This window comes from Pseudovirgaria hyperparasitica (genome assembly GCF_010093815.1).
Source record: "Pseudovirgaria hyperparasitica strain CBS 121739 unplaced genomic scaffold EJ05scaffold_15, whole genome shotgun sequence".
Taxonomy (NCBI): Eukaryota; Fungi; Ascomycota; class Dothideomycetes; order Acrospermales; family Acrospermaceae; genus Pseudovirgaria; species Pseudovirgaria hyperparasitica.
Window position 1 is genome coordinate 722,697 of NW_022985563.1, and position 17,366 is coordinate 740,062.

General features: G+C 51.2%; 5 protein-coding genes across 5 annotated transcripts; 1 reads left to right on the plus strand and 4 right to left on the minus strand.

The window, feature by feature from the left end:
- Positions 1–276: 276 nt before the first annotated feature.
- On the minus strand, positions 277–6,738 carry EJ05DRAFT_137768 (uncharacterized protein). The gene is made up of 4 exons (XM_033739202.1): positions 6,651–6,738; positions 5,936–6,524; positions 478–5,881; positions 277–406 (listed from the first exon to the last, which is right to left on the minus strand). Exons 2-4 carry the CDS (start codon positions 6,385–6,387, stop codon positions 344–346), a joined length of 5,919 nt encoding a protein of 1,972 aa, XP_033597362.1. The 5' UTR covers positions 6,388–6,524; positions 6,651–6,738; the 3' UTR covers positions 277–343.
- Positions 6,739–7,116: 378 nt separating this feature from the next.
- EJ05DRAFT_479318 (DNA replication complex GINS protein PSF3) lies at positions 7,117–8,243 on the plus strand. The gene is made up of 3 exons (XM_033744651.1): positions 7,117–7,773; positions 7,828–7,936; positions 7,990–8,243. The coding sequence occupies exons 1-3, from the start codon at positions 7,411–7,413 to the stop codon at positions 8,055–8,057; spliced, it is 540 nt and encodes a 179-aa protein (XP_033597363.1). The 5' UTR covers positions 7,117–7,410; the 3' UTR covers positions 8,058–8,243.
- Positions 8,145–9,968, minus strand: EJ05DRAFT_479319 (uncharacterized protein). The gene has a single exon (XM_033744652.1). It carries the CDS (start codon positions 9,959–9,961, stop codon positions 8,342–8,344), a length of 1,620 nt encoding a protein of 539 aa, XP_033597364.1. The 5' UTR covers positions 9,962–9,968; the 3' UTR covers positions 8,145–8,341.
- A 3,232-nt stretch (positions 9,969–13,200) lies between these two features.
- EJ05DRAFT_137851 (uncharacterized protein) lies at positions 13,201–14,127 on the minus strand. Its single transcript, XM_033739203.1, has one exon. The coding sequence runs from the start codon at positions 13,992–13,994 to the stop codon at positions 13,410–13,412; it is 585 nt and encodes a 194-aa protein (XP_033597365.1). The 5' UTR covers positions 13,995–14,127; the 3' UTR covers positions 13,201–13,409.
- A 764-nt stretch (positions 14,128–14,891) lies between these two features.
- EJ05DRAFT_520316 (uncharacterized protein) lies at positions 14,892–16,862 on the minus strand (the record flags this gene model as incomplete). Its single annotated transcript, XM_033748739.1, has 2 exons — positions 14,892–15,613; positions 15,724–16,862. The coding sequence occupies 2 exons, from the start codon at positions 16,860–16,862 to the stop codon at positions 15,052–15,054; spliced, it is 1,701 nt and encodes a 566-aa protein (XP_033597366.1). The 3' UTR covers positions 14,892–15,051.
- Positions 16,863–17,366: the final 504 nt, after the last annotated feature.

Below are 17,366 nucleotides of genomic sequence, written 5' to 3' on the forward strand. Positions count from 1 at the left end.
CACACACACACACACACACACACACACACACACACACACACACACACACACACACACACACACACACACACACACACACACACACACACACACGCAAACACACAACACACACAAGCGTCGCCAGGAACAAACGACAATCAAGCAGATCATGCAGGTATAAATGACAAATGCCCAACCCATCCCAATCTATGTCAGGACAGGACAGGATAGGGTCTTTTTACGCTGTACGTTGTACGTTGTTATGTGTCTTGATATTACATGAGATCCCCACAAACAGGCCAAACAGGCCAAACAGACCGGGCAGGCCCAGCCCAGGCGCAGACAGGCATCACCCCCACTCCGCCTATGCGAAATAGCTCTTCCACAACACGCCCTCCAGGTCCTCCAGCTGCTCGGATTCGAAAGCCTGCATTGTGTGTTAGCTAGCGGTCTATACATCAAGCCCCCCCCTGGGCTGCTGGAATATGCGCGTCCTACCTTGACGTCCACGTGCCAGGTGTCCTGCCTCGTCTTCTTAAAGTCGGCCAGGATCGTCTTGACGCTCTTGCCGACCGTGCCCGCGTCGTTTGCCGCGCGCAGCGCCAGCGTCGCGAGCACCTCCGGCAGCCAGCTGGGCGGCGGACTCGTGTAGGGAAAGGCCTGCACGAGCGCGCCCAGCCCCAGCACCGCGGCGTGCCGCGTCAGGATGAGCTTGCTGTGGTCTGGCGTCGGCGTGCCTGGCATGCGTTTCTTGGGCAGTGGGTTCCTTCGAAGCGTGGCCGTGAACTGGTCTTTGAACTTCTTCACCATCCGGTCGCGCAGGTGGAGGGGTGAGCAGCGGATCATGCCGGACAGCGTCGTTGCTGCCCCCAGGCGGACCTCGAGCTGTGCATCCGCAAGCATGGCCGATACGCAGTCAAACAGCGCTTGCTGCTGCTTCTCGGACATGAGGAAGAGACGGCGGAAGTATATGATCTGCATGTTGATGAGCACGCGGAGGCGCTGGTGCCACGACGTTGCATTGCGACTGATGCGGATGAGGGCCGAGATGAACTCCTCGTCCTCGCCAGCACGGTGGGGGATGTTTGGCATGTGGCGGAACACATGGTATGCGAGAGACTGCAGCTCGGGGTCTTCCTTAATGTCCATCATGTGGAGCAGCTGCTCCGTAAACACGTTCGGGAAGAACTGGATGAGCTGTGTGCACTCGTACGAGGCGAGCGTAGAGTCAAGCCAGAGCAGCACCGTCTTACCGCCCTGCGTGTACGACGACGGCGCCTGCTGCCCAGGCTCTCGTTCCCTTCTCCACCTTTCGAGCCTTTCAAAGACCTCAGTAACGGTGTCGGCATACTCCTTGCTCGGCTGGTACGGACGGATACCAATCGAGGACGATTCACGCTGCGCTTGCATCAAGCTGTCAATGTCTGGGTATGCCTCGTGGTATCGAGTCCTGTGGATACTGGCAATGGTAGTGCCCATTGCCTCCCGTACTCCCTTGTAAGGGTGGTCTAGGTGTTTCATAAAGTCTTCCAAGATCGGCTTCTCCAGCTGAAAGTGCCAGCCTGCATCCAGAATGGCCTGCTGCAACAGCTGGATCTTCGAGCTCTCCTTGAACGCTGCGTTCGATGTCATGTCGAGGCGGAAGCTAGCAAGCCAGTCTATGAGCGGCCAGCTACGGCGCGGGTCTTTGCCTTGGAGCACAAGATGCAGGAACGTCGTCCAGTAATTCGAGTTCTCCGGCGTCAGTCCATCTTTGAAGATGTCCCGAATGAGCGGAAACGTATATTCCCAAACCTTTGTCCGCAGCTCGGGCCTGAGGTCCGGTGCGCAGCATAGAAAGGCTCCCATAATCTCCGCAGTCGCTCGGTGCTGATGTTTGTCACTTCCGTCCCCAAAGACAGACTGTGTGAGATCCTTGACATCCTCAAAGCTGGCCTCCGCAAGCCCGGCGAAGACGAGCTCGAAAGCGTGCGTGAGCATCATCGCACTCGACATCCTGAACCGATCAGCGCCCGAATCTCTCGGTTCCTGCTTCATATATGCGAAAAACATCGAGAACCAGTGCCGATCAAGCAATTTGCCAATCTGCTTGCGGGTGTTGATTTCGACCTCGTCATAGTCGAGCGGGGGAGCCTCCGGTTTGAAGACCGGCATCTTCTTGTTCCAGACTAGCCATCCCGGGTAGTTGAAGTCAACGTAGTACTTGGCTTCAGGCTTTGCAAAGCTTTCAAGATACTCCCGAGTCCAGGCTGAATCACCACGCCCTGTATGGACCTCGGTCTTATCGGGAAGCTCCTCTTCGCCGAGAAGGTAATTCTCATAGTCATGAAAAGTCAGCGCCCGCGTCTGGATCAGAGAGAACAGTCCAACTAAGGCACCAGCATACAGCCCCCGGAGACTCGGATGCGGATCTATGGCTCCCTTGGTGATCAAATCGACCAACTCCCGCGATGCCAGGCTGTCAAAACGAGTGCCAAGATTGACGACAATGGCTGTCGTGCGACTTGCCTTCTTCCAATGCGACGTTCGCGCAAGTTCAATCAGATCAATCGCCAATTGCGTCTTCTTAGTTTCAATCCTCGTACGTTTCTTCTTGATAAAGTTGCGTCGTTTTGAGATCTTATCCTGCGTCTCTGGCGACTCGCGGTTCTCAAAAGCCACGGCAATCCCTTCCACAATGTCCTGATCAAGAATCACCATGCGCTCCAGGGGTTTGCCCATGTCCATTACCGAGAACGTAGCGTTGGACGCAAGCTTTTGAACGGACGGCTTATCAGCCCCGGTGACTTCTATAAAGGCCTTGATCAAAGTGGGCGTGAACCGCCAGTCGCGGCTGATGGTCTTTGCCAGACTACCGAACAAGAGGGAGAACATTGCACCCTTGATCCGGGGAAAGTCATTCTCCTTCACTGCTTTCTCCAATGCTGTGAGTAGAGGCGGGATCACGACAGGTCGAGCTCCGATGATACATTTCACCGCAGATTCGTTGGCCGTCTGCGCAGTTCGTCTGATTTCGGTGTAGAGTGATACGCTCGAGTATGCCAAATCTAGTAACAGAATCTTCTCCAGCTCCGTCTTGCGCCGAGGATTTGCATTGTGCCTTAGGCGCTGCAGATGGTACACGTTGGCGCGACGTACGAGCAGAGGACGAGGATAGTCTTTCCGAAGTCCGCTGAACTTGAATGGGTGTACGTCGGCTTGTAGCAGACGTTGGACTCTGTCGAGAACATGTGCGGAGCGTTCGATACCAACATCAATAAACCACGAGCGGTAGGCGTTGTAGAGGGAATTGAAACACGGTACGTCATCTTCTTGCTGGGTGGTCAAGAAGTCGTGGACACAATGAAGCGTCTCGCCAACATCTCGTCGAAGTTCGTGGATCATATTGTATTGTGAGCCTCCGCGCTCTAACGGGTAGCCCGACTCGTACTGAAACGTTGGCTTGACCTCTTCATCTTCAGCCTCCCCGAGGCCCCCATCTTCTTCGAGGCCTTCAGTATCAGCTCCATTCGCCTGGGTCGATGTGTCGTCGATGTCCATATGGTCGTCGCCCAGTTGATGCTTCGGATCGAAAAGAACTGATATCCCTGATAGAATGAGACGGAGTAGGACAAGGTTTCTCGAAACCTCGTCAGACCAGTCTTTACCAGTGCCATCACGCTTTATAGGTGACTTGTCTCCAGTTAACGCATTTAAAGCTGTTATGGCGTGGTTTGCCTGCGATTTGAACAGTTCAACGGCAAAGTCTACCTCCTCGGGACGTGGCTTGTGCCATTTCACATCCAGGCTTTTGGGGTCTGGTATGTGGCCCCAACTCTTTGCGCTCAAGCCGGACTCTACCTGCTCATCTTCGTATATCGCATAGTCGATCGTATAGGTCATGGTAAGATTGAGCAGGAGGTGGTGTATGAAGTTGGAGATGTGGACGGTAGGAATACCCTTGCATCGCTCCTGCATGAATAGGGCGATATCGAAGAGTTCCTGTCGCCAATCAAGGACGGCATCGCCAATATGCACAACGCACATGCTCAGCAGGCTGATATTCCACACCAAGGCGCGATCCCTGGGGAATACTTCTGAACCGGTTGTTCTAGTAGACCCAGCGCCGTTCTCGTCAATCTCTTCTCTGATCCGTGCAATGAGCTCAGGCAATAGCCGTTTAAGGGCCTTTTTCGGGTTTATCTTGACCAGACCATTGCAAATGAACGCCATTGCATCTCGCGCTTGGTGTATAACATGATTGGTAACGAAATTGGCAATCTTCTCCAGAGCGAGATCGTACAGCTCAGGCGATAGAGCTGCAAGAAGTGGAGTCATTGCTGCGGGAAGCGTGTTGACAACGTTCTCCTCTGGTGAGCCACTTCTTACTCGCGAGGCATCCGGAAGGTTCTCCAACAGGGTGAATACACGGCCCAAGAACGAACTCAGAAACTCCGACAGCCCTGTCGTGGACGATCGTAGGATCAACTCTTCCTCATGATCTGACAACTCCTCGTTGTAATCAATCTCGATCCCTGCTCCTGCGTTCTCGAGGCGCTCCACTTGAGACGTGATCCACTGCATGGCAATCGTAGTGTCAACTGGCTCTTCGATGGGTGTCTCTGCACCTTCTCTGTGACCGTTGCTAGACCCGTTGATCTGTTTTTGCTCTTTCGTCAAGTCGTGGAAGGGAACGACGTAGCAGACACCCTGGATATACGACAGCGTGTGGAGCGTCTTGTCCAAATCATTCGCGTCAATACCCGGAAGAGCCAGACCCAAGACAGCTGTGACGTGACACCTGAAGCCCTTTGTGCGTGCCATAATCTTCGAAAGCATGTGCAAAGCTCTAATTGAGGATATCGTCCTATGCACCTCCACAAGACCTTGCATGGCGGGATATATTTTCTGCAAAGCTCCTGGAAGGATCAGGTTCGGCTCAAGGTAGGCAAGGCTTTGGAGAGTTTGCAGAGAGTAGCTCATAGCTGTACCGCTTTTGGCAAATATTCCCATAAAGACAACCTCCCTCAAGCACAGCACAAATCGCCTTCGCAACGGCGCAGTAAGCCTCCGTGACTCTGGAACTTCCATCTCGCCGCTATGCTCTCGATTCCATCTCATGACGAAGAAGTCTGCCAAGTAAAACACAAGCTGAGACAGTGTTTTCGTCCAGCTTCCAGAGTTTGAAGGATGAAAGAATGTTTCGATGGCTTGTATTAGTCCTTCCAGCTTCACCAGGATAGAATCAGGATGTGTCAGACAAGCAGGCGATAGGGACATGACGATCCAGCGTGCAATATGGTGAGCGATAGGATGTTTTCGTTGATCCCGATCTAGCATAATAGCCAAACCCGCCATGAGATCTACTGTACTGCTATAAGGAGAAGTGGCCTGCCCTACTGGAATCTCCAGCATCCGCAATATAGCTGTAAATATTAGCTCCGATTGCTCTGCAGTAAATATACCATGGTGGGAAAATGGAATGTGTTCAACTGTCAGGGTGTCGCGTGCCATTCGGGAGGCGATGTCGAGAAACTGAATATCGAACAGTCTCGATCTGTTGATCAGCGACCATATATGGAAGAATGTGGGTAGAAAATGTTGAGGATATAGCTCTTTCTGCCCTTCCGGTGGAGGATTCGTGGGCAAGAGAAGGTTTAGCAACCCAACCACGACGTATGCCTCTTCGGTGAAAGAAGTGCTAAAAAATGGAAGGAATTCTTCAAACATCTTCGGTATCTCTTGCGGGTCGAAGTAGAGCTGTGCGAATGTGCAGAGTTTCGTCAACGTTCGAATGTTTCGTTTCACATTGGCTGGTCTCGAGGTTCCTGTTTCTGAAGGAAGAACAAACACCTTCAATTCCTTGTACAGCGGCCTCCAATCGAGCGTCAAGTCTTTATTGGGCCGCAGGTAGTGCTTGCGTCTGCGTGAATGTCAGTGACAGCATCTTGAATATAGGGTCGGCACTGGTGCTTACTTTGTCAAAACCATAAACATGCTGGCAAAACGCTCTGCAACCAGGTAGTCCAGGCCAGGGGCAAGCGCAAGTTCATAGTATAGCTTAACCAGGCTTATCCTCACATCCCGCGGCATGTCGAACTTTAGTGACAGCCACCCCCGAATCTCTCTTGTCCAGTGTACTGCCCCAGGAGCAAAGTCGCCTGCCGCCACCGCGATATACAGGTGCTCGATGCATGTTTGGAGATTCTCCTGGCTCACTGACGGATCCTCTGTGGTATATGGAAGGTATCTGAAGTATGGAAACGTCCGAGGCCGACTCCGATCCTCGAGTTTGCCTCTGTCTTCCCCGTACACATGTCCGTTTGTGGATCGCCAGCCTCCACCCGGCGAAGTAGCACGAGATATGTCAGTCGGAGCGGAAGTGTCTTCTGTACTCATAAGTTGCGCTATGCGATCGTTCGCTGCCATGATGTCGTGGAGCAGGCGTTAACGGAGGTAAGCGGCGCAGAACGGAGGTAAATAGGAGGAGGATTTGAGGGAAGGAAGTCGCGGACGGTCATCAACGATATCTGTGCGACGTCAATGGACACGGTCTTCGTGGTCTGCTGCAAGCGCGGGTTAGTGAGGCTGCTGTGGGATGAGAAATGAATTGTGATGGGCCTTGACACGACACTACGCGGCAGCGATGATCTGGCGGTCGTACAATACCTACCAGGCAGGGTAATGCTTACGAGTGGCAAAGGTGGGAGACTTTCCAAGGGGGTTCGACGTAACAGTCTCAGAGCGCACAAAGCTCTATAAAGGCGAGTAAAAGAGCTGCTGGTCGTCGGGTGGTGCTGATGGGAGTTGAGATGATAGAAATGGTCGAGGAGCTAGTGCCACAAGGCTGCGGTGATGATGCAAGTTGAGTTCTCAACACTACTCTGCATTCATGTGTATTACTGCAAGCGGATAAATGCTTTACTGAATGAAAGCAATGGATCAAGCTCGCCGCACACAGACAAGCTAAAGACTCGAATTCAAGAACAGTATTGACATGTAGAGTCTAGGTATGGTAGATGATGGTAGACAAACTTCGAAGTTGGGGGCCGATAGACTGAAGGCGTAGGCTAAGCTGCCTTTTATGGAGTGTTAAAGGACTATTAAGGCGCGTAGGCAGTCGCGCGACACGCGGTACTCGACATAACTTTGGGACCTTGTATGCATAACACGTAAGTGTCGGATCTTGCAACTATTACACAGCCTTCCTACATCACTATCTACAAATTACTTCCATCAGCTTCTTCTCCTGTCCCAAGGAAGGTAAATCGTATTGTTAAGAGTGTTGGTACCTAAGGCACTCTTTTATCCAACGCCCCCACGCGCGCCTGTTGGAGTTACGTAGCGCGCTTCCGGTGTGTTGACCTCCTAGGTGGTTAGGTGTATACTATATACGCCATCAAAGTGTGTATATAATACGCAGTACTGGATCTGGTCTTACCATCACTCACCATGTCGTCCTACTATTCACCCTCGGCCCTTCTCACTGATGCGCAAAAAGTGCCGTGTACCTTCACTCTTACTGTGCCCGGTCTTGGCTATCTCGACGCAACACCAGAGGCCGACCTTGCATCTGGCACCAAGGTCTCTCTACCATTGTGGCTAGGCGAGATGCTCGCCATAAGTCAAAACCTCTCGACCTCCTCTCTTGTCAAGCTCGACTTCCCCCCAGCCTTGAGCGAGAGGGTGTTGAATGCTCTAAAGGCAGATCCACGCACCGTCGACCTGCGGCAGCAAGCAGCAAACTTTTACGCGCTAGGCATCAGGATGCTAGATTTATTCGAGCATGAGGAGATGGGAGAGGTATTGACTGAAGTAAGCTTCGAGAGAGTGTCTTGCTATGGACTGTACGGTTAAAAGTGTGCTCAGACATTCAAGACACGTGCCGCTTCTATAGCGGACCAAGCGCATAATCCTAGAGGCGCTTTGGGCGAAGGTGCCGACTTCCTGCGTGGACTAGATGAGAGTGAACGCGAGCGTAGGTCATCCTTAAGCGAGCACGCGCATAAATATACTCACAACGCCCTCCAGTGTTCAAGGCCGCTCACGACAGTTCCAAAGCTGTACGGACGTGGATGGCGGAGATCAGTAAGAAATGAGTGGCGACCATGGAGCAGACTCAAGGATACTGGCGTTTTAATCTGCAGAGGGATGACTTGCATTGCACAGGCGTTCAAAAGAGGGTACAAGCGCGTTTTACTAATATAAACGTGTGTATATATATGATACGTATTAGTATGACTACATAGACCGGAGGAAATCTTTGAGCCATCTGAACTATGCTCACGCTTTGCGAAAGGCCTCGTGTGCACATGCCGTTGCATCGGCGCAGAGCAAAACACACACAAGTATGGTATAGAACGCCTTACAGAAAATTTTAGACTCAAGACTTGTTGAACATATTTGCGAGGTTTCCTCCAAATAGTTCTTTGATCTGGTCAGGAGAGTATCCAATGAATACTGGCCCAGAAAACACCATCTGTGGTGTGTTAGTTGGGCGCACAACCTGTGCATCATGTTTCATGGCTGGTGCTGGACATTTGGCTGGATCCGCTTGAACTGGGTATGGTTGAGGCGGAGGTAACAATTCGTCGTTGTGATGGACGGCTCGTTGCGGTTCGGTCGATTTGGCATCAGCAATATCAGTTCCAGGTTGCTCCGACTTAATTGCGTGTGGAGGTTGCAAACCTGGCAACTGCATCTTGGTATGATCAAAGGGACACTTGCCGGCGGGCATGGTGGGTGGGGGCATCTGTTCCAACTGCGGTGAGGCTGTAGCTGGTGATGCGTTTGAAATGACGCTTCCTGCCCGCGAGTACTTGAGAGGAACTTGAATACCCCATGGTCTCGACGGCGATTCGCCGACACGAACTTCCTTCATGGGTCGATCAAAACGGGACTCCCTATCCTCATCCAAATCGGCTGTTTCCTCCTCCTGAATACCGTTCGGTAGGACAGCCTCGCCATTCTCCATGCTGTTATTGACAGTATTCGCCCACTTTTGTATCTTGGAGACGTCTCTATCCTCCGGATCAACATCGGGGTCTTCCTCGTCTTCGACAAGATTCAGAGGTAGGAGTGGCTGGTGCTTCTGCCCAAGACCTTGGATCATGGACACGAGATTCCCATACTTATTGTCGAGCTGTCGGATCTGGTCCGCGTTACTCTGGAATCGCTTGATACACACTTCGTGTGACCTTGGAATCTCATGTTTGTGCTTTTCAAAATAGCTCGCGACCTCTTCTGGTTTATGCTGGTCCAGGAAGCGAATCGGACAGACAGCCGTGGTAGCCTCCTCCACATTCACTTCGGGGGTCTTCCCTGCCATGGAATCTCTGCCACATATTTCTGCCTGTATGGGGTCACGGAAAGACGATGTTCTCGAATGTCGAGTGTTCGAGCTCGAGTTGACCTTTGACACGGAGCTTCTCCGGCTTGTAAAGGAACGTCGAAGGTTGCTGGGAGTTCGGACTTTTGCGAACGGGCAATTTAGCTTGCTTGGCGTTCCTGGGATGGTGAAGTCCCGCTCAAGTACGTGTGCATCGGCTGGCTCAGTTTGTCCATTGGGTTGTTCTGCAATGTCAGGCAGTTTGTCGGTAGATACACCATTCCAGATCTTGACACCATCCACTTCTTTAATAGCTGCATGCTCTTTCAACTTCTCACACGCTAGCTCGGCCTGTATTATCACATACGCGTTGTTCCTTCGCTGCGATAAGGTGTGCTTCGAGAGCTTCTCGAGCCAGTTTGTATCACCATGTCTTGGGCTTTTTCCGGCTTCCTCTAGCTCCTCGAGGTATTCTTTGCGATCCTGAGTGGAGTCTTCAATGAGGTCTGTCGAGCATCGCTGAATGATATCCAGATGCTGCAGTCCATTGATTAGTCGAGTGAGGTGGGCTAAGCAAAAGAAAAGTATTGCATTCCGGTAAGACAACGGGTCAGAACATAACAAAGAGTGTCTCTCATAGCATATAGCTAGAGATCTAGAGCTAAGTTTGATCATCACAAAAATGACAAGGGATAGTGGTGGAAACATGTATGGTATAAAACTCACCTGTTGTTTAGCCCAGTTCAGCTGCTCTTCAAGCTGCCTATGCCGGTCGAGAAGGATTCTATACTCTGCAGACAGGGCGATGAAGCCTTCTGTAAGCTGGTCGGCGAGTAGAGCTATTGATCGCGTGTGTTCTGCAGCCATGGCTATCTTGTTGGTTGTGCGAGTCTCCGACGCTGACGTAGGTAGGGTGGATAGACCGACAAAGTTATCCAAAGTGACAAGTGATGACGTTCCGTGATATGTTCGCAGCCGTCAAGCGTGGCCGGAAATAGTATGATTACATCGGAAACCACGCAACAGGAGAACTCAACGTTGTGATGTGAGTACTTAGACCGTGTGAAGAGATTATCAAGCAGGACGAATTCGTGTGATGGAGCAGAATCTCCAAGGGTCCATTGTCGGCGTCGGAGTATTATGGACGGATCAACTGATTCAGCCAGCAAATCATCACGTGAGGTTGACCTAAGCACGTGACCTTCAGGCAAATATCAAAACCCAATCTGAAATCAGGAATCTAGTCATCTCACAACATAATAAATCATATCCGACTGCAGCAATGGAGGTACAGCCGCGTTCCTCGACCGATCTAGTGGACCTAATCAAAGAGCTGGGGAGAGACTTTGACTATCACTAAATTATTCTTCTCCTAGGCAGTATCCTGTCTCTGGCGGCAATAGCACTGAATATGTTAACTTGGCCGGAGTCACAGCCTGAACGAAAGGGGCTGTCAACTTCCATACGAACTCTTCATGATAGGAGATGGTGTACACTGGAAATCGATACACAACAGCTACATTTGGCTCTCTACCCACTTCGTACACTAAGAGCGCCTGACCGTTGAACGACCGAACCACGCACTATATTACCTTCTATAACCAACGGTAGCTACATCGTGTGATACTGGATGCTTCAGGCGATCACACTTTAGAATATACTCAGAGCATGTAGGACAACTGCGTGGTCAGCTCCGTTATACTAAGTATATTTTTTTCATTAGATGTCAACCAAGACCGCAGATCCATGGACCTAGGTAATGACGCACCATTTCCTTCTACTGCTATCGGTATGCACGTCAAGCACACGACTACTTGTACTGGTCACAGCAGAACCTCAGCATCAGCTGGGGCGAAAAGATAGAAATTCTCAGCAACACTAGCAAGCAACCACAGTTGGCCGCATCTAGGTCGACTCATTATGAATGATCCGGGCTAACTAAAGGAAGTACCAGTATCACGGCTCACGTATAGATCCTACATGTGAGAGTCATTTTCTTGACATTGCCAGTGTGCTGCAAGTTGACAGCCGGCTTACTATTCTTGCCATGTCTCATCGTTCTGAGTCTTGGGGGATGTTCAGGTGAGGGTGTAGCCAGCTCCCAATGTAGTGGACCGGCAAATACCATTCTCGAGCATATCTGGGCCTGGACGTTATCATTCGCGATTGAGAGCATATTAGCCGGTCACAACATCATGCCTCACTCATAAAATAACCCGTCCAGCCATAGCTTACGCCACCCACCAAGCAACGATAATACAGTATTCTCAGCAATATTCCACACGAGAGCAGGAAAAACTTCTAGCATTCGCATGGGTGTTGTCACTAGCATTGCCTTGCCAATCCAGAGTGACGTCGCCAGTCCTTATCCAGGACTTGATGCTAGTCACACCACAGAAAGCCACAGACACTCACGGCACCGATATATCTTGCGCGTGTGTTGGGTAAAAGGTAATATTATCTGAATACGAGTACCGGAGACGAGTAGACTGTCAAATCGATATGCTCCACGTTGTCTGTACTCATGAATCAGTACCAATGCATGTGGCGAGGGCATCGCAAAAACTACGGGACGGCTGTCACCTGTCATGGAAGGATATGTACGGGAGCATCTTGCCGCAAGTGAGGGGCTTACCTCGCCGCTTGAGATCTGTGTCAGTGGTACGGGGAAGGATAGCCTGTTCAGTGGGTGGAGAACGGATGTTCCCTCGTCACATTATCGAGTCTCCCCGGATTCCCGGGCCGATCTGCGCTTGGGTCATGACAGATTTCATGCTTACAATATAGAAGCCATATTGAAACGAATAGGCGCTTTACATCTCGTAATATGATACTAGTCTCAAGCACTCGAGGGTGCAATTGCCATGATCGACATTCATGCACCGCCGTGAGACATCCATATCAGCACGATGGTCACGCTCAATCAGTACCCTGACCTGAACGGGACAAGTTCTATCCAGTCAAACACAGGCATGTAGCGACTCGCCGCCATCATGCCCATGACAAGACCGAATCCACAAGAGTAGTCCAACTCTCCCCATAATCATCAATCAGTCCACACAACAACAATACCACAAACTACTCCACCTCACGGCACCTTCACCACGTAACAACACACGCCCAGATCAAGAAAACGCACCATCAAATTCCCCATGTAACTACACCCGCCTCGGCCAGCCCTAGCGTCGCTACCATAAAAACACCCTTCTGCACGTCTTCCCCACTAGTCCAAACCCGGCAACTCCTCGTCCCGCCCATTCTCCCCGCACTCAAATCGTCACAAACTCGACTCGGTTTCCCATACCACACACTGATTCCCACCCCTCCCCATCCGCATCAAGCACAATTGATAACGAGTCGTCTAGTTATCTTAGCGCAGATGGTAGGCCCCTCCCGAGTCGCTATCTACCACCACTACCACCACTACTACCCCTCCTTCCTTGTTTTGACAGCACGCCGCTCCGGTGCATCGCGCGCATCGTGAGGTAGCTTGTTAACTGCCGGGCGCTGTTTCGGCCTGGGAAGGTGATATTGGCATCGATGTGTATGTCTGCGCTACGGTGTGCGTTGTGTGGAACGTTGAGTAGAATCTGGATAAGCAGATTGAAGTGCCGTCAGGTGTGTGAGGCGCGGGGTTTGGGGAGGGGAGGGGGGTTAGTAAGGGGGACTGCGAATGGAGAGTGTCGGTGTAAGAAAGAGTGGTAAGTTTACTTTAGTCATCATGATTTGCGTGGTACTTTTGCTTCTAGGTTCTTGTCTGGGTGTTTATTTATAAGAAATTGTACGTGCGAGCGAATGTCTCGATCGGGATGGTAAACGCATCCAATATGTTCTGCGACCGAGGATTATAGCACGAAGAGTGTTTTTTTTTTTTGGTTCTCATCTTGTTCCTCTTAGATTCTGCATTCACTGCATCATTATTTGGCCCAGATATACAAGGATATTCCGTTTCATGTCTCTCACTATCGATATTTCCATCCTCCTGTCTCCAACAACAAAGTCCACACTAATCAAGGTTACATTTCACATTCGTCTACACATTCGCCCAATTGTCAGTTTCATATGCATGTACGTATGCATATTTCACGTATACTTATTTGCCCACCCATCTATCTATCTACACTCATGCATAGACAGCCTTACCAGCTGATGCATGTTTCAAGAAGCCGATTCTGGATTCTAGACTCTGGATTCTGCATGTTGGACAAGGCTGAGACATACGAGGAGCTAGACTGATAGGGAGAATAGTCAATCGCACGTGCAGATAGGCGGGTTCAGAAGGGAGTAGGAGAAGGAGTAGATAAGAAGGCAGCCAGACAGGCCAGCCGAGGAACGGATAGACATGTACTCGCACGGGTAGGTAAGTATCTAGTAGCACAAACAGATGAAACGGGACGCCGAGGAAGAGAACATGCAGTAAAAGAGGCAAGCGTGGAGACGGACAGGGGAGCAGACACACAAACGGGTATATCTGATATGCGACAGGTCCGCGGGCAGGCAAACAAGCCAGTGAATGCAGGATAGGGAAACAGGTAGACAAGCGGATAGACCTGCGGGGACCATGCGCGGATAAAGCAGAAACGATACGCGGATAATGCAGAAAAAGCAGGCAGAAAGGTAAGGCTGAGGCTGTGTTTGGATGAATTGATGAAAGAAAAGGTGGGTTGGTAGGTGGATGGATGTTCCACGAAGCATTGTCCTCGCACATTCACTCATAAACGCGCCAAGCAAGTTGCTGGATGACTGCATACTCGCGCCAGGCAGACAAGGTAATGCATGGGATGTAAGAACGGCATGGACAGATGCAGGAACCGTTTCCGCAGCCTTCAGCCTAGTCGGTGATGCATGCCAGCCTGGCTAGGGTGCATTGCCTGATCTAGGGATGCATGATATCTAGGATGTCCTGATTCCATTACCGCTGTTTGATATTCTGGTTCGCGGGTGGTCTGAAAGCCCAGTGTGCGGTGTGGGAAAATGTCTGTTGTCTTTGTTTTGATAATCTACATTCGGCTACCTACGTCCTTGTTCCCCGGCCTGGGCTCTAAGCTGTGGTCCTCACTTTCGACTTCCTGTTTCATTGATGGCTGTAGTAGTGTCATTAAACCGTCCAAGGTGTTCTTACACTACATATATATGTTCTCTCTTAATTAATTAACGATCTTTCCATATGTGTCATAAGTATACGTTTTATATTTTCATTCCCTTTCTATCTTCTGGCTTCTGTTCAAGTCATATCATCTAGAAGAGTAGGATGAAGCAAAGTGTGACAAAGAAAAAAAAAGTGGATAGATCACAATATACAATATAAGATTTCCTACTTCGAGCACGATGAAGGCAGCACTGTCTGTACATTTGTTCAACACATAGGACTATCAAGTATCAAACATTTCTCATATTTCTCTTTGTAAGTAGTACCCAGTTATGCCATGAGTATAGCTGTATACATGACATCGTACATACGTATATACTCCCGCCATAACCAACTTTCTACTACCCTTCTGTCCCCTCTCTCCTCCTTCACACTAAACACTACTCTGAACTACACTACACTACACTAAGCATCCATCCAAGTAAACTAAACGAGAGATCTCGTGGGTATCGTCAGTGAACCGTAAACACCCAAAACACCAGCTGTGCATTAAAAACCCGCAAAAAGAAACTAAAGAATGCAAAGCGGCATAGACTGTAAGAACCACTAAGAAGGTGAATTGAAGAATTGTGTATGCGGGCATTAGTACCGAGAAATGAGTGAGTGGTATGCGGGATCATGTTTGATCGGCCGTGACGAGATTTGAGAAGACATGTGAGAACGGAATATGCGATGGGAATGAAACGACCGAGTACATGTGCGGAAGAGCGATGTGCAGAGAAAACACGGCGTAGAACAGGATAAGATGCCAGTGTACACGGCCTGTGTGGCGGATGGTCGGTATACAGCCTGTGCTGTCTGGTGGTCTGGTGACAGCGTGTTCCGGATGTGTTGTGTCGCAGTGTGTAGATGGAAATATATGCGGGATACCAGGGGAGATGGTGGCGGAAGTTCTGAGGATAGACGGGTTCTGAGCCATGCGCTGGCGTAGTGTGTGAATGAGTGAGTGATGATCTTCATACCTTCGATCGTTTTCGACAAAGACGTATGCAAGAATGCATGCAAGAGAGTAAGAATGCAATCCCCGTTCATCGTACGCAGGGCCGCATACCCGCAAGCAGAACTCTCCAACTCTGCCCCAGTGCCGCGCTAGAATAACGCTAGCAGGCAGGGAGGCCGAGGCCGTCCGCCCACCCCAGCCACGTTCCGTCCGCGCCAAACCGTAAGCAGCATAATTGCTGCTAAATAAAGCACCAAGCCAACAATACACACACGCACAGCGTCATCATCAGTAATAAGAGTCAGTCGACACCACCACTCACTCTGCAGAAGGTACTCCGCCCCCTACCGCAACCCCAACAAGCTCTTCTTGCGCCTCAGGTTCCGCGGCTTGGCACTCTTCCGCGCATCATCCTCGTCCGCGTCCTGCTCGTCGTGACCGTCATCGAGGAACCCAAAGTCGAACGTGGACTCGCGCTCTGCAGCGCCGCGCGGTATGAGTTTGCGCTGCTGCTGCTGGCGCTCGGGACACGGTGCGGCAGGCCGCTCGGGGCTGGAGTCGAGGAAGGCGAGCAGATCGGCGGTGATGGACGGTTCGCGGTCCTGGGTGCCGGCGCGGGGCACGAGGCGGCGGGGTTGCGGCGGCGGGGTTGGTGGCGGGACGGATTTCTTGGGCGAGATGGTGAGTTTGGCCATGACGAGGGATTTGGAAATGGAGCGTAGGCGTCTGTGGGTTGTGCTGGGGGAGCGCGCGAGTGGAGGTTGGGTGTCTGAGTTGAAGGGGTCGGAGGAGAGGAATGAGGGTGGTGGAGGCGAGTAGGAGAGGCTGGATAGGCGAGGCTCGAAGGAGGATTGTCGCTTTGTGTCGCTGTCGTGCGTGGATGGCCATGTGGAGGTGCGTGATGTGGTAGTGCTGGTGTGTTCTGTCGAGGACTCCGAGATGGACATGCGAGACGTAGTGGGGTCGTGGATTGTTCGACGTCGTCTCTCGTCAACGGAGGATGGAGACGAGCGGGCTGATGCATTGGAGGACGATGGCGAGGATGTGAACCTAGGGTAGTGGCCTGCTGGTGCAGAGAAACGATAGCTTTGTGGTGTTGGCGGCACATCTACGAGAGTCGGCGTTGCTGGAACGATGCACACCAGCTGGGCCAGCTGGCCGGGATGTTGCACTATAGGCTTGTTTGCTATCCGGAATGGAACGGCCTCTGCACTCTCGACTTCGTACACCTCGACATCGTCATCAAAATCCAGCAGAGATTCGGCCATGTCTGCATCTTCGGATGAGAGATCCTCCTCCGAGGACAGATATCTGGTGTGGAATTGGTCCCTTCGCGCCTCTTCTGTTTCAAAGTTTTCCGACGCAAACTCAAACTGCTCGGACCGTATCGACTCTGGACTCGACACTTCACTGTTCGAGCGTACAGGTCGACGCTTGGTCGACTTCTGCAGTTGTGTCCACTGCTCAGACATGGCGAGTGAAGTCATGGTGAAGACGGGGAATCGTCAAGTTCTTTCCAGGGCGGGTGGCTGTTGGTCAAATAAGACGGAAGATCGGGTCTTGCCAGGGTATAGCTGACTCGCTCCAAGTACTGGAATGCGAGCGCTCAGACTGTAATCTGTCGGAAACGGAGCTCGACGAGGAAATATACAGTGGAGCCGTGAGGACAGTAGTGGCGTAGTCGACGTATATTGCGGACGACGGCGACGGTTTCCGTGGCTAAAGTGCAAGTTTCATATACGGACTTGCATAGACAGGCGTGCTTAGCCGGAGGTACTGTGGTCGATGGTCAAAGGTAAACGGTAGGTTGACGGGTGGGCGAGGTATGTCAATCTGCAGAGAGAGATTCAAGGACGAGAGTATGAGAGGTTAAGGTCTCTTATGAATAGCAGCCAGTGAGCGATCTGTCTATTTTACCACATTCCTCGTCCTTGCTGGGATGTCCGTGTGAAGAAACAGTTAGGGTAACAGATGGGATGGAGGGGGGGGGG

Bases quoted from the DNA above. Each gene is read 5' to 3' on its own strand.
- EJ05DRAFT_137851 (XM_033739203.1), bottom strand. From the start codon at position 13,994: ATGTGCGAGGACAATGCTTCGTGGAACATCCATCCACCTACCAACCCA.
- EJ05DRAFT_479319 (XM_033744652.1), bottom strand. From the start codon at position 9,961: ATGATCAAACTTAGCTCTAGATCTCTAGCTATATGCTATGAGAGACAC.
- EJ05DRAFT_479318 (XM_033744651.1), top strand. From the start codon at position 7,411: ATGTCGTCCTACTATTCACCCTCGGCCCTTCTCACTGATGCGCAAAAA. The intron at 7,774-7,827 runs GTAAGCTTCGAG...AAGTGTGCTCAG, and splicing joins TGGGAGAGGTATTGACTGAA to ACATTCAAGACACGTGCCGC. The intron at 7,937-7,989 runs GTAGGTCATCCT...AACGCCCTCCAG, and splicing joins AGATGAGAGTGAACGCGAGC to TGTTCAAGGCCGCTCACGAC.
- EJ05DRAFT_137768 (XM_033739202.1), bottom strand. From the start codon at position 6,387: ATGGCAGCGAACGATCGCATAGCGCAACTTATGAGTACAGAAGACACT. The intron at 5,882-5,935 runs GTAAGCACCAGT...ACATTCACGCAG, and splicing joins ATGTTTATGGTTTTGACAAA to ACGCAAGCACTACCTGCGGC. The intron at 407-477 runs GTAGGACGCGCA...CACACAATGCAG, and splicing joins CCTGGCACGTGGACGTCAAG to GCTTTCGAATCCGAGCAGCT.